This window comes from Neovison vison, chromosome 4, assembly GCF_020171115.1.
Source record: "Neovison vison isolate M4711 chromosome 4, ASM_NN_V1, whole genome shotgun sequence".
NCBI lineage: Eukaryota > Metazoa > Chordata > Mammalia > Carnivora > Mustelidae > Neogale > Neogale vison.
Window position 1 is genome coordinate 82,584,896 of NC_058094.1, and position 22,734 is coordinate 82,607,629.

The 22,734-nt window shown below is 37.6% G+C and overlaps 1 protein-coding gene across 1 annotated transcript in view; it reads left to right on the top strand.

Annotated features, from left to right (window-relative positions):
* PXDNL (peroxidasin like) overlaps positions 1–22,734 on the top strand; it is a 212,552-nt gene that overhangs the window by 25,942 nt on the left and 163,876 nt on the right. Inside the window, exons 2-3 of the mRNA XM_044245616.1 lie at positions 11,379–11,460; positions 22,517–22,588. Coding sequence (XP_044101551.1) covers positions 11,387–11,460; positions 22,517–22,588 — 146 coding nt within the window. The 5' untranslated portion in view covers positions 11,379–11,386. The remainder of the gene's footprint in view (positions 1–11,378; positions 11,461–22,516; positions 22,589–22,734) is intronic.

The window sequence follows — 22,734 nt, forward strand, 5'->3', positions numbered from 1 at the left end:
TGCCTTTGGCTTTCTGCAGTTTTAACACACTATGTTTAGATTTTTTGTACTGTTTTTAGTCCTGCTTGGTATCCTCTAAGCTTCTCAAGTGTATAGATTAATATTTGACACTGATTTTAATAACTTTAAACCATAATTTCTTCCACCCATTTCTTTTTTTTATCCCTCTATCTCTCTAGTATGCCAATTATGCACATATTAAAACTTTGATATTTTTCTACATCTCTTATACATTCTGTTCTGAAAATAAATTCTTCTTTTTTCTCTTGGAGTTCAGTTTGATTGATTTCTATTGACTTACTTCAAGTTTGCCAACTTTTTCCTTAGCTGTATCAACTATACTAATGCCCATATCAAAGGTACTTTTTATATTTGTTATTGTTTTTGAGGTCTAGCATTTCCTTTTAATTTTTGTATGGTTTCCATCTCTTTGAGATTACCTAGCTAGTCTTGAAAGTTATTTACTTTTCCATTAGAACTTAAGATATTAATTATAGTTAATTTAAATTCTCTGTCATATAATTTCCAATATCTTGGTTATGTTTGAATTTGCTTTTGGCAATTGCTTTGTTCTTCAGACTGCTTTTAATCAGCTTTTGGCACACTATATATATATATATATATATATATATTTTTTTTTTTTTTTTTTAAATCCTGAAATGATTTTATTTCCTTTAGATGTATACCCAGAAGTGGGATTGCTGGATCATATGGTATTTCTAGCTTTAATTATTTGAAAAATTTCCATGCTTTTTTCCATAATGTCTGCACTAATTTATATTCCCACCAACAGTGCACAAAGGTTCTCCTCTTACCATATCCTCACCAACATTTGTCTTGTTGTCATTGTTTCTTGCTTTTTGATAACAGCTATGCTAACAAGTATAAGGTGATAGCTCACTGTGGTTTTGATTTGTGTTTTCCTGATGAATAATGATGTTGAGCACCTTCTTAATACCTGTTGACTATTTTTATGTCATCCTTGGAAAAATGTCTATTGATTTTTCTTTTTTCTTTTTTTTTTTTTAAAGATTTTATTTATTTATTTGAGAGAGAGAGACAGTGAGAGAGAGCATGAGAGGGGAGAAGGTCAGAGAGCGAAGCAGCCTCCCCATGGAGCTGGGAGCCTGATGTGGGACTCGATCCCGGGACTCCAGGATCACGCCCTGAGCCGAAGGCAGTCGTCCAACCAACTGAGCCACCCAGGCGTCCCTCTATTGATTTTTCATTCCCCATTTTCTCATTATAATTTTTTCCTTGAAAGAGTTGACCCTCTCAGCACTTTCTCAGCTATTACCTTTTTATTGTTAATATCCTGATCTGCATTTCTTAATAAATTTACTTATAGACCAGCTATGTATTTTCATTGTAGCTTAAGCTCTTCCATATGGTTAGCAACTTCTCTTCATCCTCCTCATTCTCCTCTTTTTTCTTATTCTTTTTCTCCAATTCTTTAAAGACTTAAAAAAAATTGTTTTTGAGGTATAGTTGACAAACAATGTTACATTAGTTCTAGGTGTACATCATAGTGATTCAACAGATCTATATGTTAGACTATGCTCACTCCTAGTGCAGCTACCATCTGCACACAATGCTATTACAATATCATTGACTATATTCCCTATTCTGTGCCTTTTATCCCCATGTCTTCAAAGAATTTTTCATTGCTCTTGGCCTCAGATATCATTTTTATGTTAGCCTTCATTCTACATATTCAGTCTAGATTTTTGTACCTTATTTTCTTTATACTAAAATCTCAGATGAAATTACCAATGAAATTTTTAAAAAATATATTTTATTTATTTATTTGACATAGAGAGAGAGAGATCACAAGTAGGGAGTGTGGCAGGCAAAGGGAGGGGGAGAAGCAGGCTTTGCACTGAGCAGAGAGCCTGATGTGAGACTTGATCCCGAGACCCCGCAATTATGACCTGAGCCGAAGGCAGATGCTTAACCACTGAGCCACGAGGTGCTCCACCAATGACATTCTTGCTTGTATTTCTTCTCATTCACTCAACATAAGAATAATCAAATCATATTTCAACATTTCTACTTTCCTAATGGTCAAACCAGCCTCTTATTCCAAAGTTTCTGTTCATACAAAATTTTCACACTAAAATCCTGGAATCACCTTTTATTTCCCTTCTCTTTTTATCTTTTGTATTACCCTTTAACCCTTTTCTTCCTCCTCACCCCTTCTTTCCCCATTTGCACCTCTCTTCATTATGTGCCACTTGCAATGGCCACCTACTGGGTGTTTCTGCCACTGTTATTTCTCCAATTTACTTCATTCTTTGTATCTCTGTCAGATTTATCTTTAGCCACTTTTTGTCTCATTAATGCATAATTGCTCCCATGCCATCTGCAGGGGTGAAACCAGATTCTCTCCTCATCCCAAGGTACTGTGTAATCTAACCTGTCAGTCATCTTTTACTTCCATACTGCATGTAGTCCTTTTGTGAGATTATTTTTTTCTGCTATGGTTTATGTTGTTTTCCCATCACTGGCCTTTCTCTTGTTCTTTCTGTAAGAGTTCCTCCAGATTCAAATCAAGGTTATTTGAACATGTTCCCTGGCAGCTTCAATCTGTAGTGATCTCTGTCACCTTCAAACAGCCCACGCAGCTGCATCCCACAATTTAGAAGACATTATGTGCTGTGATTGTTGCACAAGTTTAGGTCTTGATCCCTATAAGCATTGTGCTCTCATTTAGAACAGGGACTCATGGTCTCTAGTATGGCATAAGCAGTATATGCCCAGCTGGAGTTCCAGGAGCACTCCTACACTAATTAAATTTCAGGGTGGGTGTCCACCTGTGGGGTTACTCTAACCCCACAGAAACTCTTATTCATTTGATGTGGGAGTTCATTATTTATTATTTGTGCTTATAAGAGATTAACATGTTAAAGGAGCTTATGATAAAAGCAAAACAAGATATGCTGACTGTGAAGTCAAAGAATAGCACTGTTAAGAAACATGTCTATAGCCTTAAAGAGCTTTGTTGGGGATACAACCTCGCCATTATATGAAGATAAATTGAGGAACTAACTACACTAAACAGCAACAATCTGTTAAAGCCAACATTAATCAAACCCAAATTATGTTTCTTTTGATTTAGCACCCAAGTATGAAGGCATAGAGTAGAGAACAAAAATGGTTCTTTGCCTTTAGCTGTTAATTTACAAGGGCACAAAAAATATAGTCATTAATGTATTATTGATTAGATGCTGATCTTCTTAAACTGGAACAACAGTTACAATGTACTAGACTGCAATTAATCTCAGTTTTTCCTTGGAAGCTAATTGAAAGCTTGTCACCAGTTAGGAAAAGAACAAGTTCATATAAAACTGTCTGTGGATAAAGCATAAAGAGCATTTACACATATAATAATATTATCACTCATCTTTGATGTGCCATACAAAGTGAGTATGATGAATTTTATTTTGCACTAGCATTTCAGAAATAGCAAATCTCCTCCTCTGGCAAAGAAGTTAGACCAAGTCTTAGAAACCATGAGTAAGACATAGTTAAATGGATAGAGAAGAGTTTTAGTAACTGTTTTATTTCCCTTCATAATATCATATATGTTTGTGTGTGTGTGTGTGTGTGTGTGTGTATAATCTGTGCATTGTTAATTTTAACCTTGTTTAGAATAAGAACATTTTGTATATTATATAATTAAAATTGGCTTCATATACTTCAGCAATTTGCATCTGTAGTATAAGGTCATATTTTATTGTTGCACATCAGTGGTTCTCCACTATAACTTCTTATAAGAATAGTTTGTAGAATTTGTGAAAAATAACAATGACTTTCCCTTACTCACCCCAGATCTCTCAGTGGGTACTTCATATCCATGTTAAACAAACAAACAAACAAAAAGCCAGGGGCGCCTGGGTAGCTCAGGGGGTTAAAGCCTCTGCCTTTGTCTCAGGTCATGATCCCAGCATCCTGGGATTGAGACCCACATTGGGCTCTCTGCTCAGCGGGGAGCCTGCTTCCTTCTCTCTCTCTCTGCCTGCCTCTCTGCCTACTTGTGATCTCTATCTGTCAAATAAATATATAAAATCTTAAACAAAACAAAACAAAACAAAAAGTTCTAGCAGTTATAATGTTCAACCAGGGTTGAGAATTAGTAATGAAATGTTACATTGAATTGAAATGATTGACTGATACTGTCCTATTTACTTTTGTATTTTTTTTTCAAATGAGAAAGAGAACAGAATATGCTAAAACAAAATGAAAACCAGATAATTAGAACTTTCTGATAATTAGAAAAAATGATAAATAGAACTTAACAGTATCAATTTCTATGGCTTTAATAGCTTCTAATTCTTTTCTTTGCAGACTTTGGTATTAAAGTAGGGCCTTAGAGGCACTTTAACTCTTTTAGGGCCCTGAATGTCTATTTAATACATAAGTTATACAGCTGAATCTATTTCCAGTGTCATGAAACAGTCAAAGCAATCCTGGCAGCATGTTACTATTTGAGAGTGACTTATAATATAGCCAATGACAAGAATAGAGATGATTGTAAGATTTATGGCTAGTTATATAATTTCTTTTTAATTCTCATCTCATTCTGGCAAATGAGAATAATAGGGTACACTCTAAGGAATGCTAATATTTTAAAACTAATTTTACATAGAGATATACAGGGATCGAATGTCAATTTAAAGTGAAATGAAGAGTCATGAAAAAATTTTAATTATTTGTCATAGTGGATTTTCTATCAACCCTTTCACCTTACAGGAGAAATATAAATGAAAGTATATTCTTAGAAAGACTCTAATTTATGTCTACCAGAGCCAACATTCTCACAAAGACTCAGATTTAAATATCAGTTTATATGCTCAAGGGTCAAGTGGAAATCAACTTCTTTCTAGAGTTAACTTTACATTTCTAACCAAAAGTGGCCATGCAGTATTCCACAATCAGAACTCTGCTATATACCTTGCCTGTTTTATATGAATTGAATAGAAAAATATGACTTGATTCTTTGATTTGAATTAGGTGATCCTGTTATTCATCTCAGAAGGATTTTTTTTTAAAGATTTTATTTATTTGTTTGACAGATAGAAGTCACAAGTAGGTAGAGAGGCAGGCAGAGAGAAAGAGAGAGAGAGAGAGGAGGAAGCAGGCTCCCTGCTGAGCAGAGAGCCCGATGCGGAACTCGATCCCAGGACCCTGAGATCATGACCTGAGCCGAAGGCAGAGGCTTAACCCACTGAGACAACCACGCGCCCCAGAAGGATTTTTATAAATATAACATTTACTTTCTACAGTTCAATAATTTTGTTTCAGATAAAGCTGTAATAATATATTTTTTGAGTCAGAAACATAAAGAAAATCTAACCAAAGCTGAATTTTTATCCTTTCAGTTATTTCATTATTGAAAACACTACATCTTATCTTTCCTCAGTGATGGGTCTAGATTCAAGTTTTACATCCAAGTGTTTTAAAAACGTTACTGGGAGGATTTAAAAAACTATTACATATCTTTGTTAACGTAGAAACTTGAACCAGTAGAGCAGTTTAAAATTTCATAAAATTTGAAGTAACAAAAGAGTTAAAAACTAATAGAAATTTGATATCAATTATGGACATTGGGGAGGGCATGTGATATGGTGAGTGCTATGAAGTGTGTAAACCTGATGATTCAGATTCACAGACTTGTACCCCTGGGGCAAATAATACATTATATGTTAATAAAACTAATAACTAACTAAATAAATAAATATCATCTCAAGATAGTCACAATTGTTCAGTGTCAGTGTGTACTATATGTTTATATGTCTGTCTGTATATGAATATGTTTTATTCACCCCCATCAAACCCCTAAAATATTGTTACTTTCACTTGTGACAAAAAAGGACTTTAGAGCTCAGGGAAGTTAGGTTACATACCAGAAATCACAGATTATGCCAAAAGCATATTTTTTCCTCCCATGGGAGGAGGAATGTGTTATACCTAAACCCTGTGCTAAATTCACTGGGGAGGGAAGGAAGAGGAACAAAATAAACATGAAGATTAACATTTTACTCATGACTCCCAAGGATTTTAGCCACAGACAGGGAAGATAAAAATCTAATGAAACATCTGTAAAGCAAATGGATAAATGTTTTTTTAAAAATTTATTTTTATTTTTTCAGTGTTCCAAGATTTATTGTTTATGCACCATACCCAGTGCTCCATGCAATATGTGCCCTCCATAATACCCATGACCAGGCTCACCCATCCCTCCACCCCACTTCCCTCCAAAAACCTCAGTTTGGATAAATGTTTAATGAATGTATCATCAGAACATTGATGCTGGGCATTTAATTTCTGACTCAGCTTTGCAGAATCACTGATATGTGTACAGAACACTGTTTACCTCAGCCTTTTTCCCCATGCTCTGGCTTATCTACAGCCTATAATTCCTTGAATACAGTCTGTACTGACTGACAGGTGTCCCCTACCTGTAACGTCTTTTTCCACATGTCTATCTATTTACCTAGATGCAAATTCCTTATTGTCTGTCAAAATACTAATCAAACATTTTAGACTCTGCAAAATATTTTAGAATTCCCTACTGCTCATCTGTTGTTCCATAATCCCATATCTCTAGTGATACTTCCCTCATTAAGTTTTAAATTTCACATTCTTTTTTTTCAGTACGAGGTCATAGGCCCCTAAATGATGTACCAGATCATAAGCCCCTTCATATCAGGCATTCAGCTAGTGCCCAATAAATGTGTTTTGAATATACAACAATGATTGGATAAAAGCATGAATTATGCTTGGGATAGTGAGAAAAGTCTACAGAAATCATAATCAAAAAATTTTAACTGGGTTGTAAAGGTTGTGTAGAAATGTCCAGGTAGAGAAATCTCAAGGCACCTCACATGAGGTAGCAACATGAGGAAAATCATGGGAGAGATTATTCTGGTAGTTAAGTACAGTAGAGTGAACAGGAATGATGGAAGGGGACACTGGCTGATGCCATTTTGAAAATGTAAGCTAAGAGTTGTATTATCAATCTCCTCATAGTGCAGCGCCCCAAGAATTTGTCTGCAGACTGAGCTTAAGAAACTCTGGGCTATCACCATGGTATGGAGAATATTGTATATGAATTTATGTTAGGTGTGTGAAGGAAGAATTGGAACAAGGAAGACTGAAGACTGGGAGCCCAAATGGGAGGCTACGGAGGAGGGTCTCCTGAGTCCCCTAAGTCCTCCTAAGCCTAAAGACAGACAAGGTGGTGGAGCTGAGGTACATGTGTTTTCTAGAAGTGATTTCACCATCAGAACCTAGAAAATCAGCTACATCCAATTTTAGTCTAGTCTAGAGAAGACTTGCCAAGAAACTGAAAGAACATTCAGTCATTCAACCATGTTGAATATTGAGTACTCAACCTATGCCAAACACTGGTGTGGGATCTACAATACTCAGTTTCTCTGGGGATTACAGTAATGAGCAAAAGCAAATTGCTGGTCTCATGCTGCCAAATATCTTGATTGGAGAAACAGACAAAAGCAAAACCTTAGGTAAATGTTTTTAAAATTTAAGCTACAGTTGAAGAATACTCCTGAGTGAGGGGTCAGCCCAAATGCAAACATTTTGAAGGCAATAAAGAAAATTTTCCACATCAGGAATGAAGGATTTCAGTGCAGGTTTATAATGTGTCTCCATTCCCAGGACTGTACTTGTTGGATCTTCAGGTTCTCCATAGAGACATGGAGAGTCTTACCCAGTTGCCTAGACTGTACTTGGGTTGACACAACGTACGTGGGCAATGGAGATATTTTAGATGATGTCATTTGTTTGAATTATTGCATCTTTGGAGGTTTAGCAGCCTAAATTGATTTGTTATCTTCCTTTATCAATCCTATGTATAAGAAAGAATTTAGATTGTACTATTGGAAGGTACAAAGAAGATTGGTATATTACAAATAATTATATTATAAATATTTCAAAGACAAAGTAATGTGATTTTTTTCCCCAATTTATTTATTTTCAGAAAAACAGTATTCATTACTTTTTCACCACACCCAGTGCTCCATGCAAGCCATGCCCTCTATGATACCCACCACCTGGTACCCCAACCTCCCACCCCTCCGCCACTTCAAACCCCTCAGATTGTTTTTCAGAGTCCATAGTCTCTCATGGTTCACCACCCCTTCCAATTTACCCAAAAGCACATACCCTCCCCAATGTCCAAAACCCTACCCCCCTTCTCCCAACCCCCCTCCCCCAGCAACCCACAGTTTCGTGAGATTAAGAGTCACTTATGGTTTGTCTCGCTCCCTATCCCATCTTGTTTCATGGATTCTTCTCCTACCCACTTAAGCCCCCATGTTGCATCACTACTTCCTCATATCAGGGAGATCATATGATAGTTGTCTTTCTCCACTTGACTTATTTCGCTAAGCATGATACGCTCTAGTTCCATCCATGTTGTCGCAAATGGCAAGATTTCGTTTCTTTTGATGGCTGCATAGTATTCCATTGTGTATATATACCACATCTTCTTGATCCATTCATCTGTTGATGGACATCTAGGTTCTTTCCATAGTTTGGCTATTGTGGACATTGCTGCTATAAACATTCGGGTGCACGTGCCCCTTTGGATTACTACGTTTATATCTTTAGGGTAAATACCCAGTAGTTCAATTGCTGGGTCATAGGGCAGTTCTATTTTCAACATTTTGAGGAACCTCCATGCTGTTTTCCAGAGTGGTTGCACCAGCTTGCATTCCCACCAACAGTGTAGGAGGGTTCCCCTTTCTCCGCATCCTCGCCAGCATCTGTCATTTCCTGACTTGTTGATTTTAGCCATTCTGACTGGTGTGAGGTGATATCTCATTGTGGTTTTGATTTGTATTTCCCTGATGCCGAGTGATATGGAGCACTTTTTCATGTGTCTGTTGGCCATCTGGATGTCTTCTTTGCAGAAACGTCTGTTCATGTCCTCTGCCCATTTCTTGATTGGATTATTTGTTCTTTGGGTGTTGAGTTTGTTAAGTTCTTTATAGATTTTGGACACTAGTCCTTTATCTGATATGTCGTTTGCAAATATCTTCTCCCATTCTGTCAGTTGTCTTTTGATTTTGTTAACTGTTTCCTTTGCTGTGCAAAAGCTTTTGATCTTGATGAAATCCCAACAGTTCATTTTTGCCTTTGCTTCCCTTGCTTTTGGCGATGTTCCTAGGAAGATGTTGCTGCGGCTGAGGTCGAAGAGGTTGCTGCCTGTGTTCTCCTCAAGGATTTTGATGGATTCCTTTCTCACATTGAGGTCCTTAATCCATTTTGAGTTTATTTTTGTGTGTGGTGTAAGGAAATGGTCCAATTTCATTTTTCTGCACGTGGCTGTCCAATTTTCCCAACACCATTTATTAAAGAGGCTGTCTTTTTTCCATTGGACATTCTTTCCTGCTTTGTCAAAGATTAGTTGACCATAGAGTTGAGGGTCTATTTCTGGGCTCTCTATTCTGTTCCATTGATCTATGTGTCTGTTTTTGTGCCAGTACCATGCTGTCTTGATGATGACAGCTTTGTAATAGAGCTTGAAGTCCGGAATTGTGATGCCACCAACTTTGGCTTTCTTTGTCAATATCCCTTTGGCTATTCGAGGTCTTTTCTGGTTCCATATAAATTTTAAAATTATTTGTTCCATTTCTTTGAAAAAGATGGATGGTACTTTGATAGGAATTGCATTAAATGTGTAGATTGCTTTAGGTAGCATAGACATTTTCACAATGTAATGTGATTTTTCATAACATAGTGTTAAATCTACCTAACAGAGTCTCAATTTTTGCATTTGTAAAGCTTTTGCCAGTGATGTTCCCTACATATGTAGAAATCTGACACTTCGTACTAAATATGAAATTAATGGCTTAAAAAGAAAGGAATAATGTTATAATTTCAAAATATAACACATTTGCTGATGGAACAATTGATTCTTCCTTGCAATTTTATTCATTAACTATTTTATACAACTATCATTTTTTCTTCATATCTTTTCCTATCCTATTATCTTCTATATGTTAAAAGCTTATCTTCTATTCATTTGTTTCTTATGCTTTCAACCAAGATAGAAACAATGCATTTTCTAAGCAATGCTAACATATGGATGGTTTCACAGCAACAAATTTCCTCAGTGAGAAAAAAAGCTCTGTGTTCTTCAAATATTGTAAACTGGTCTATTCATGGTTGACAAGCCTTCTGTAATCTGTATATGTCTTAAATCCAGAAATAAAAAATAGAATAAAACCATAGCTATGGGCATAGAGAAAACAATACTCATTTATGGGAAGCTTTGGTCAATGACATTTCTAGTTTTCTCTGAGGTATAAATCCCTAGGTGGCAGTGGCCATGTCTGGAAATTGGATTTGTTCCAGTCCAAAACACTTAGAGAATTATGAAATTTTAGAGTTGATAAGAATCTTGTGGAGCAAACTTAAGTCTAACTTTTAAAATGTATATATTTAAAAAGTGAACTTGAGCTTCTGAAGCCAATTTAAAACAAAAGGAAGCAGGCATACATGCATACAAGTAAAAACATTGTTCTCCCAAATGTTTGTGAACAAATACATTTATGGCAAATTTTTAAATATACTGCATCTAGAGACTTTTATTGGCTTTTTAGTAACAATTATTATAGCTTCACTTTGTTTCTTTTGGAAAAGTTTTATTAATAATATAGTAGTCAAATGCCATGTTTGTGTCTGGTGATAAAAAGAAATCAGTAAGTTTACATTGGTGAGTGAAGTGTAAGGAGCAAGGTCAGCTGTCCCCAAATGGGCCACTTTGGTATGAACATTATTTTGCACTCCAAACCCAGCAGATTCAGAAAAGGCTCTTTACCTACCCCTCAACTGCCTGCTTGTACCAGGAAGAGAGCTATTGCCTGAGAAATGTCAACATAATAACAACCTTTTTCAACCATTTTCCAAATGCTTCTTTTCACATTCTTGCTAATTGTTTTTCTTCCTTTTGTAGTCTCAGACGCCTACCTATCTCCTTCACTCTTATAAGCATCACGTACATACACTACTAAATTTGATTTTCTCCTGTTAATCTGTCTCATGTCAATTTGATTCTTAGTCCAGCTGGAAGAATTTTTTTTTTAAGATTTTATTTATTTATTTAACAGACAGAGATCACAAGTAGGCAGAGAAGTAGGCAGAGAGAGAGGAGGAAGCAGGCTTCCTGCTGAGCAGAGAGCCCGAAGTGGGGCTTGATCCCAAGACCCTAAGATCATGACCTGAGCTGAAGGCAGAAGCTTTAACCCACTGAGCCACCCAGGCGCTCCCCAGCTGGAAGAATCTTAAAGAGTATAGTAAATTCTTTCTTCCCAGCATAACTAAGAATTTTTTTCTGGTTCTTTGCCCAGCTACTCAGATGTGCGCCCTCCACGTCCACCCTCATGTTCATCCCACCACAACTTCTGAAGTGAGATCTACTGAAAAAGAAGTGTAAGGCACAGACTCAAGCACATCAAAGGCTGGCCTCTTGTGCTTTCCTCACTGCTTTCCATCTTCAATTTTTTTCAACTAACCTGACACTTTCTGTCAAGGACCAGCCTGGAAGAACATAGCCTAACTTGGCTGGGGGCCCACTTCAGAATTTAACCTGCATTAATCTCTCTTTCACCTCACTTATCACCTGTTAATCTCCTTCTTGGATCCAGGTCCTTAGCACCCTGCTAGTTACAGCCCACTCTGTTTGAGCAAGTTCCAGATTCCTAATGTTTTTGTGAAATTGATTTCATTTGAGTGAAAACTCTGGAAGCTGAGGGAAAGGTGGGTCTTGTGTGAGGTCATGTAGGCATGCACCCTTCCAAGATGTCCTTTATCTCCTTAGATTCTACCTTACATATTTCCCTCTTTACATACTACTCTCACAAACAAATATATACTTTATGGCCAAGATCGGTCCATATTGGTTTTTTTTTTTTTTAACCTACACTTTTAAAAAAATTTCTTTTCAGCGTAACAAAATTCATTGTTTTTCCACCACACCCAGTGCTCCATGCAATCCATGCCCTCCCCGATACACCCCACCTGGCTCCCCCAACCTCCCACCCCCACCCCTTCAAAACCCTCAGATTGTTTTTCAGACTCCAGAGTCTCTCATGGGTCACCTCCCCTTCCAATTTCCCTCAATTACCTTCTCCTCTCCATCTCCCCTTGTCATCCATGCTATTTGTTATGCTCCACAAATAAGTGAAACCATATGATAATTGACTCTCTCTGCTTGACTTATTTCACTCAGCATTTGGTCCTTTTTGATTTTGGTCCTTCCAGTGACTTCTGTCTATGCCATCTTACTTAAAAATCCTATGGTACACATTATATCAAGTTTATTTCTTACTTCTGTCTTCACAGTCAGGTTTAGTTTTTGCTTTTCTATTCTGCATATTTCTTCCCTCTACTGGGTCTAATTTTGTTGCTTTCTTTTCTTCATAGCATGAGCTCTGGAATTTTTACATTATGCTGCTTTTTATCTGAAATACTCTCTACTTTTTCCACTTTCAAAGTTTTGGTATATATATAAATTTTGTGTTATACCTCATTTAGGAGATTTTGTGGAACTGATCTCAGAAGGAGCAATATGTCCCAATGAATATTGTCCTCTATGACAATATTATAAAATTATGGTGCATGAAGGAAATGAGAGATCATGTCATTATTATCTTGGGTTTAAATTCAACTAAAGTATTTTTAGCAAGTAACTTGGGCATTAGAGTTAGAACTTGAAAGAAATACAATAAATGTGGTATGCTGGGGAAGGGGACATCTACTTTTTCCCCTTCCTGTATTTCTCCAACATTTCTTCTCAAGCTTACTGTATCCTTGACAAGGGATTGTTGCATCTCCATTATGGGGATTTCTGCCATTTCCTTTGTACCTTCTCACAGAAAATGGAGGAGCAAATTTAGTAGGTTGATGATTGATATTCCTGAACCAGAGTCACCCTGTGATGACCCAGAGTGATTGCTTGACCAGCCATCCTCTTTCTATCCTGTGTGCAGCTGGCTTGCAATCTGGTTGCTAAGTGGCTTTGGAGTGTGATCTCCTGTCCTGGGGATATCTGAAAATAAACTTGAGAATGAGGACCCTATGATTTGGAAGCAAGCAGTAAGAGGCTCCGTTTTGTCCTCAGCATTAAACCAAGTTGTCCATTCCAGTTTTTTTTTTAAAAGAACTCTGCACTGGGAGTCATAGCATGCTGGTACAAACTAATAACAGCTTCTCAATTGGCTCTTGACCCTCACCAATGTTGTATGAGGGACAGGAGTATGGGTGGTAAGCCTTGGCCCAAAAGTCCCTATGCCAAACCCTTGCCTAAAGTTCTAAACTTTATGGATTTTCTCTGTCTCCTGTGCTCTTTATTTCTAATTAGATGCCATAGACATTTACCACATGCCAAGAGAGTTCTAGATGATTTTTTTATATGATCTACAGTCCTCAACCACTTTAAAATAAGGCATCATTAGCTCCATATTGCAGAGAAGTGAGTGATCAATGTCATAGAGTAAAGGGTCATGTAGGGAGGTGATTACGGGCTCCTGTGCCCAAAACTTGCAGTCTTCCACTGAACCATCCTATCTCTGTAAAAGGCCTGTGGTGACTGGTGGATTTTCTCAAGGGTTTCCCTACATCACTTTACACTTGTTGCCAGTTCATCCCAGGACCCTCATTTATTCATTTCTACACTACTATGAAAGCCTCAAGCTTCAACCCTTGTTCTGTTCCTTTGTACTACTTTGGCCAGATTGTGCCACTAAATTGCAACCCTGACGGTATCAATTCCCTACATTTGAACCTCTTAATTACCACCTAAAACAAGCACAAATCTGTCAGGGAAGACAATCTATCAGGAGAGACAAACAATAAAAATAATAAATAATATACTGTATAGAATTATGTAAGTCTATGGCAAAGATTTAAAAATATATTTATGTATATGAGTAAAAACAGGGAAGGGAGGGGGCTTAGCTGTCCCAGGGAAGTGGAAATGTGGCTGTAATTTAAAACAGGAAGCCTCATTGAGGAGGGGCATTTGAGTCAAGTCTTGAACTGGAGGGACATAGGCTTGTGTATACCTGGGGAAAGCACAGAGTAGGCAAAGGGGAAACTCTTACAAACACCCTAAGCTAGGAGTATGCCTGGAATGTTAGAGAAGTAGCTTGGATGCTGATGTGGCCAGAGCAAAGAGACAAGCTCAGTACAGGATGTTGCAGATCAAAAGAGTGGATTTGCTTTGTATTGTGAGTGATTTGCTTTTTGTTCTGAGTGAGCACTGCAGGGGTTTGAAGAAAGAGGTGGTAGGATTGATCTGACGGTTTTAAAATAATTACTGTGACTTCTGCATTTTCTGCCTTCTTCTGACTTCTCTGTTGACAAAAGACTGAAGCCAGGAAGGGATAGGCATGGAGTTGTCAGGAGGCCCTTGGTATACACCAGGCCAGAGGCAATGATGTATCTGCTGTACTTTGTAACAGTATAGGTTTTACATGGATGCACATTCTAGGTCTATTGAAAGTCACCACTTGGATGTAGTATTTACAGAAAGAAAGAAGTCAATGATGCTTATCAAGCATTTTGGCCTAAGCAACTAGAAGGAAGGGCCATCAGTTGAGATAAAGGAGGCTGTGGGTGGCATGGGTTATGGAGGGCTAATCAGAACTACAGATTTGCACATAAGTTCCTAAAGTCTATTGGATAGCCAAGGGAGCATATGAGGTAGGTAGCAGGCTTGGAAGCAGGAGTGTGAGTGAGTAGTCTGGCCTGGCTGCAGCCACTGGACTACAGAAAGTATTCATAGGCACAGGACTGGATGGCACTGAGTGTGGATAAAAAAGGGGGAAGCCTGGGGACCTAGCTCTGGGCATCCCTCACAGGAGGTTAGGTAAAGAAGAAGAAAACAGTGAAGAAATTTAAAAGGAGCAGCCCTTTAGCAGAAGAGAAACCAGTGTGGAAAGTATATTGAGGAGGAGGCAGTCACTATGAGGCTCAAATGTTGAAAAGTCAAATTTCAACAACAGTTCTGGCAGTTGACAATAAAAAATGTGCTGAACTTATCTTGCTTGCTATAGTGACAATTCAAAATGTGCTCCTCTGACTTTATTTCATACATTTCTCTGACATTTCAGAGTTACCTTTGCCTTTTACCTTAAGGAGGAAAATTGAGGGCAAAGGTTAAGAGCCATCTCACTATCTCTCCTGGATACCAAGAGATTTTCATAAATTTGTCCCAGCCTGTTTCACTGGGTCACTTTTTCACCTCCTGCTTGAAGTGAGTCTTTCCGTTGCGCATTGGTACCATCCAACCCCTTCTCTCCTCTGCAGGGTCTTCCTTAACTTGCTTCATTTAGTTCTTTCCTCTTCTCTGGCACCCTTTTAATTGTTTCCCACCGTTTTGTTTTTCCTGGACTCCAGCGTAGTTCTTCCACTCTTCAGTCCTTCTGTAGCACCCAAAGTCACCACTACTTTTCCTTGCTTAAAAGTCAAACCAGGCCAGGTAATGCTGTGGCGGCTGTCTTGTGTTATTGGTTGTGGAGCAATAATCCTAGCCTCTTCCAACTGGATGCTTATAGCAACACCACCCCCAGCTGTGACAAACAAAAATATCTTCACAGATTGCCAAATATCCCCCAGTATGGGCAAAAGCATCCTAAGTTGGAAACCACTGATCTAGCTCATATCTCTTTTGCTAGCTAAATTCCAATCTTTTGTCCAATCGTTACCAGAACATTTCTAAAATTAAAAAAATTCATTAAGGAATTCCATTTCTTTAAATTTTGTAATATGTCCTGATCACTTTCAGGATCAAGTTTAAACTTCCTTGCTGACCTCTCGACTTCTACAGGCACAGATGACTCTGTCCAACTACTGCTCTGGAAAAAAGCATATGCTTTTATACTACTCCTGTGCTTCACATATACGTGTCTTTCCACTCCCTAAACTGCCTTTCTTCTTTTGTATCTAAATAAGTACAACTCGTCCATAAAAATTAGTTAGAGAATCCTATTTTCTGTACAACATTTCTCTACCTTTAATCTGGTTTAGATTCTTCACACTCTCGGGGCATTCCATGCATACATTATCATAATACACAGCCTATTAGACTACGGTCATTGATTTCTTATCTTTTACCTCTAACCAGACTCAAATCTCTGAGAAGGTCAAGGATCTTGGCTTACACTACAAAGGAACTCAATAAAGCCTATTAATGTTTTAATACACTAAAGGATCACAGAGGAGTAAAGTTACTTTTGACCTGAACAGTCATTAAGTCCTTAGTGGAGAAAGCACCATTTGAATTGCCTCTAAATGGATGAGAAAACATTTTAAACACAGACACTAATGTTAAAAAAGGGAGATTCAGAGATGGGAAAACCAAAATTTGGTTAGACTATGATTAAACTCATGTGAGAGAGGAGGGCATTCGCAAGTTGACACTAGATGTTGGGAAACCTTGAATTCTAGCAGAAGACAGTGGGGAGATATTAGGGGTCCTAATAAGAGACTGGTTTCATCAGCACTCTTTTTCTGTAAGAGGTATCAGATAATTCAATATGCTAGATTAGAAAGAAAGGGCTTGATTTACAAGGGCCACTTAAGGCTATTAATTCAGGTGAAAAGAGATAAAGACTGGAATTGGACTCTAACTATACTATTTGGAAACATGACTTTTTCCATAAGTATTCTAATTTAGGATTGATATAATTTTTGATGTAACAAGCTTGTACAATATACATTTCAACTATTTAAGAATAAATGTAATCTTTTGTGTAATAGATTTTGATAGACTACACTATTTACTTAAGCATAGCATGCAAATAAAGTACTAGAAAGCTTTTCTCTTGAACCTAATGGATTATGGTAATTCAGTCATTTTTTCCTTTAAAATCAGTTAAAATAATTTACTATGCTCTGAAATAAAGATCTCCATTCAAATGCTTAATTAACTCCTAAACTGTATGAATAATTTATTGTTCTAACAGATCATTCATACTTGATATTGTGCAATGAAGCTAGAAAATGCATATTTTAATCCCATCTGATTCTTATGGAAAGTTAGAGTCATAATGGTGCATCCAGCAGATAAAATCTTTGGTGAATATAGAGGCAGGGCACTGTAGATCTCCAAGTCAGCTGTCACCTCAGTGTGCCTTCTCTGAGTTCTGTTTTAAGTGCAGGATTTTTGAGAGCTCATTTCAAACATCTCCTCAGCTGCATGCTCCCAATTCATATTTCTTTAGCTTACGTTTTACATAGGACATGGAAAATTATATTCACAGACACACACAGACTCACACACACATGTAAGTTCTCTCTACTGGAAGTGTTCCTTTTTTCCTTTCTGAACTCAAGGCTTTTGAGGAAATAAAAAGTAGCTACTTTTTACAAAAGGGTTCGGTGCATTGAACTTATATTCTTTTTTGATTGTGCAGTTAGATACAGATAAATATAGTGTTCTTCTTTCCATCTCTGCTCTTACATTAGAGTGGGGTTGCCAAGGTGATGGTACAGCACAGTGGATTTGTTTTTATGTGGCTCAGTGAGTTCAAGCTAAAAGCTAAATCAATACCAGCAACTTCTCTCCCTGAGAACCATTCTTTCTCTATTATTTTTGTTGTCATTCTCTGGCCACGTATTCTTGCTCTGCATGTTTTGTAAAACTTGGGAAAATTTTTGTCCTCATTTGGGTGGGCTAATACCTGGGGCTGGCTGTGTAAGTCAATATTTACTCAGGTAAGAGCTGTCAAATATGTTATCCATGCTCATAAAAAACTGTGATTGTGAAACATCTCTTTGGTATGAGATTAATTCAGAAAGCCCCAGGAATTTGCTAGATGTCCTTCAGGTTTGTTAACACCTAATAAAGTTTTGGGAAATGCAATAAAACATATATTATTACAGAACTTACAAAAGTAAAGGTTAATGTAAAAATTTGTTGAGATTCTTCCTCAAGAAAATGCAGTGCCCTTTAGGATGTTGAGCCAATATTAATAAAGTTTTCATTATGGTTCATAAACCCATGTTTTGTTTTACATACCATGGAATGTTCTAAAAGCACAATGTTTTAGCTTTTTCTTTGCAAAGTCAATGCCTGTATAAAGGTACTGGCTAGTCATTTGTTCTTTTAGTGATCAACTACACATAAATATCTATCCATTAAGCCTGTGCTAGGAAACTGGGGATGTTGGAAATGAGCTTCAACCCAGTAGGGTTTCTGTCTTCAAGGAACTTAGAGTCTAGTTAGGGAGGATAAACATGGATCAAACAACTACTCAAATTAGTATAAAATTGCAACTGTGCAGTGCAAATGCTGGTTGCTTATCCTACCATGTAGTATATATTAGATTGAAGTTCAATTGAAAGTATTTGAGGTGGAAGTTTCACCTTGGATGAGTCTAGAATTTAGGAGATTTGTTCTTGGGAGCATTCCTCAAATGGAGAATAAGCAGGGCTGTGATTAGTAGGTTCTCAGTAAGTGTATGTTGGAAAAATACTATGCATTTCCTATGAATTACTAAGCATAAATTGTAAAGAGGATATTTAAATATAAAAAATTAGTATCTCCATATCACTCGGCATCAGGGAAATACAAATCAAAACCACAATGAGATATCACCTCACACCAGTCAGAATGGCTAAAATCAACAAGTCAGGAAATGACAGATGCTGGCGAGGATGCGGAGAAAGGGGAACCCTCCTACACTGTTGGTGGGAATGCAAGCTGGTGCAACCACTCTGGAAAACAGCATGGAGGTTCCTCAAAATGTTGAAAATAGAACTGCCCTATGACCCAGCAATTGCACTACTGGGTATTTACCCTAAAGATACAAACGTAGTGATCCAAAGGGGCACGTGCACTTGAATGTTTATAGCAGCAATGTCCACAATAGCCAAACTATGGAAAGAACCTAGATGTCCATCAACAGATGAATGGATCAAGAAGATGTGGTATATATACGCAATGGAATACTATGCAGCCATCAAAAGAAATGAAATCTTGCCATTTGCGACAACATGGATGGAACTAGAGCGTATCATGCTTAGCGAAATAAGTCAAGTGGAGAAAGACAACTATCATATGATCTCCCTGATATGAGGAAGTAGTGATGCAACATGGGGGCTTAAGTGGGTAGGAGAAGAATCCATGAAACAAGATGGGATAGGGAGCGAGACAAACCATAAGTGACTCTGAATCTCACAAAACAAACTGTGGGTTGCTGGGGGAGGGGGGTTGGGAGAAGGGGGGTAGGGTTATGGACATTGGGGAGGGTATGTGCTTTTGGGTAAATTGGAAGGGGTGGTGAACCATGAGAGATTATGGACTCTGAAAAACAATCTGAGGGGTTTGAAGTGGCGGGGGGGTGGGAGGTTGGGGTACCAGGTGTGGGTATTATAGGGGGCACAGCTTGCATGGAGCACTGGGTGTGGTGAAAAAATAATGAATACTGTTTTTCTGAAAATAAATAAATTGGAAAAAAAAAGAAATAATCACCCATAACACAAAAAAATAAAATAAAATAAAATAAAAATATAATTGTAGATTAGTCCTTAACATCACAGTAGCTATGATATTGAACAAAGTGTTGTATGTCATTTTAAGACTTAGATCATCTTCTGGCCCTGATTTTAGTTGACTAAGTGATTAGAAGCCCTCTCAATGGAAGCTCTGCTCATACCTTCTTTTTAGTTACCTGGATACCGGTGTAAGCTCTGCAGGATGCCTGTTTGACTAATGATGCCAATGGGAAGTGTTTTTCTGAAACTCCAGTTTTTATGTGGTAAAAATTCCAATAAAGAAATTGTTCTCAAGAAGTTTAAAAGGTAGGAAGGAGGGAAATCAAGGGCTTCATTCATTGGTAAACTAGAGTACTCACTTTTAAAATCTGAAATTTGACATTCAGTGGCTAAATGACAGACTTGTGACCTCTTTTCCTGTAGCTTCCTAGGTTGTTCCAGGAACTGGAATGTGATACTTTTCTTCAGTTAGGGACTCTACACCTGCCAGTAGAGGAAGGTATTAATGTAGTAGGACTGGCTGCCAGGCATGCTGAGACGTAGCCTCCAGTGATGTCTGTAAGCCCTGGTTTCGTTCAATGCATAGCTTGAGTTCTCCATGTGGAGCAGACATTTCCCTACCTGAGAAAGCCTTTGCTTTTGATGTTTTTGGGTCAGGCATCCATGTGTGCTCTGCCTGTCTGCTGATCTGTGTGCAGCTGCTCTCTTTGCCACCAGACTGCAGGCTGAGTTGATAAAAAAAAAAAAAAAAAAGTAAGCATCTGCCTAAACTGAATCATGATCTCAGCAATTCCAAGCTGTGCAAAACTGAGCAAGTATTGTAACCTCTCTATACCACATTTTTCCCTTTGAATGATGTAGATTTTTATAGAACTCATCTCACAACATAGTTGTGAGGATTAAAAATGTTGTGAGGATGGAGGGTGTAGTGAGTGCTGTGAATTGTGTAAACTGATGAAGCAAATAATACATTATATGTTAATAAAAAATGACTAAATTCATGTAATGCATGTGGAATAATAGTGTTTTGTGTTGCTACTGTTATTATTATTTAGTTCCTGCTAAAATTGAAGCCCTAATCAGCATTTATTCATAGTCGTCATGAAGTGTCCATTTGTACTCTTATGTTAGTAAGCATGAAATCCCAACGATGCAACACATTTAACTTAGAAAGAAAAATCCTGTAAATGGCCTCTTTCCGAAACTTTCTTCAATGTGGTCACTGAAGCTCCTCTCTCTCCCTTCCTTCCTCCCACACTTGGTCTTACCCTGAACACCCCATTCCCATCCCTTCTTTCTTGAACTCTTCCAGGCTCTACCTCCTCCATTGTGTGCTAGACCAATTATAGAAGTAATGATTTTTAGAGGGTAGTATGTAGTATGTGTGAGTATGTGTGTGTAATATAAAGAGCAAAGACAAAGTTGTTTTATGCAAACATTAAGTCAATTATGTCTTACACAGTGTCATTGTTGTTGCTTTTATAATGAGTGGAATCCTTGGAAGGAATGTTGTGACCATCAGCCAGGTTGTGAAATTTCAGGGAGTGGGAAGGTACAGCACTGCCTCGAGGATCCATCCTAACACACTCAGAAATTATCCTTCCATTTCAATTACATCCTCTTCATTTTATTGTAATTATTATGCTTTTGCATTGGTGTCTAAAGTGCTCATCCTGTAATAATGATTTAATAAGAAAGGAGCCTATGAATGAAGTAGATGTGTTTCTTTTCTTTAAAATGTTTTTATTTTTTTTAAGTAATTCTAATTGTGGTTAAATAAATAATTAATGCAAACATATAAAATATAAAGCTTCTCTTCTTGTGTCCTCACTTCAAGTCAAATAACTTTCTGTTGACTAAGTCAAGTGCAATTTATTGTGTTCCTTTGTTTGGACATAATTCAGTATGAGACTGGGTCTGTTCTTTCTCATGGCAAATTTTGTGTTTGAGGTGCTTTCTGCAGACAGTTCACCATAGACTGCTGGATGAGGCTGTTGGTTTCATTTCAATGATTTTGATAAAGCTATTTTAGAAGTCAGGTGCAAGGTGGATATTTAAATTTTTGTAGAGAACTATGTAGCCTTAGCAGTAGATCTAAGATTTCCTCTGCTCAGCCCTCTGTTTTCAAGGAATGTTTCTCCATTTCATCACAGAATTTCTGAGAGAAAGGGAAACTTTCTGTCCTCAGTTGTGCTGCTTATTATTTCAAGAGAAGCCTTTCTGAAATGGCAGCTTTGGAAATTTCTACTGGATCAATTGCATAAGGGGTTACCAAGGACTGAAAAGGTCTAGTTCTAAATGGATTAAAACAAGATACATTATTTTGTATATATCCTTAGGCATAAATAATTCATTTTAAATAGTCATCATATTACATAAAATAGGTCATTTCTTATCTTCTCTAGCAGGAGCATTTCGCTCTATCCTGAAATTAATAAGCATGTGGTCACGTGTCATGTGTCTTATTATCCTACCTTCACTTTAAAAATTTTAATAAGTAGGGGCACCTGGGTGACTCAGTTGGTTAAGTGTCTGCCTTCGGTTCAAGTCATGATCCCAGGGTCCTGGGATAGAGCCCCGAGTTGGACTCCCTGCTCAGTGGGGAGCCCGCTTTTCCCTCTTTCTCTGCCCCTGCTTGTGCTTTCTCTTTCTTTTTCTCTCACATGCTCTCTCTCTCTCTCTCTCTCTCAAAAAAATAAACAAAATCTTTAGAAAAATTTTTGAGTGGAAGCATGACTTCACTAACCATGTAGTATCTTTCTACTCAAGAGTGCTGCCTAAGAGAAGAGGTGACATTGAGTACTGCTTCTGGATGTGCTTCCTCTTGGTTCCCTATTGGAACATCAGGTTTTAGACCCAGGACTGTAAAGAACAGAGGGGACTTGAAGTACTTCAGACTGAATTTCAGGGAAGCTATGTTAATTCCTCAAACATTTTATTTTGCTCACTAGCACAAGAAATAACCAACTTGTTTTGTGCCTTCCAGGTATATTCATTTCAACCAAATAGAAACTCTACAGGCGGAGACCTTTGGAGACCTTCTGAAATTAGAGCGACTGTAAGTGTTGGCTTTTTAGACTCCTTTGCTTCTGCTTTACTTTTTCAGTTTATACAATGTATTGACTGCCCAGGAGATCAGGACTTTTTGTTGTAAGCCTACGAAGCAAAGTCTGTACCTTTGTACTATAAGATAGAGTTACTGTA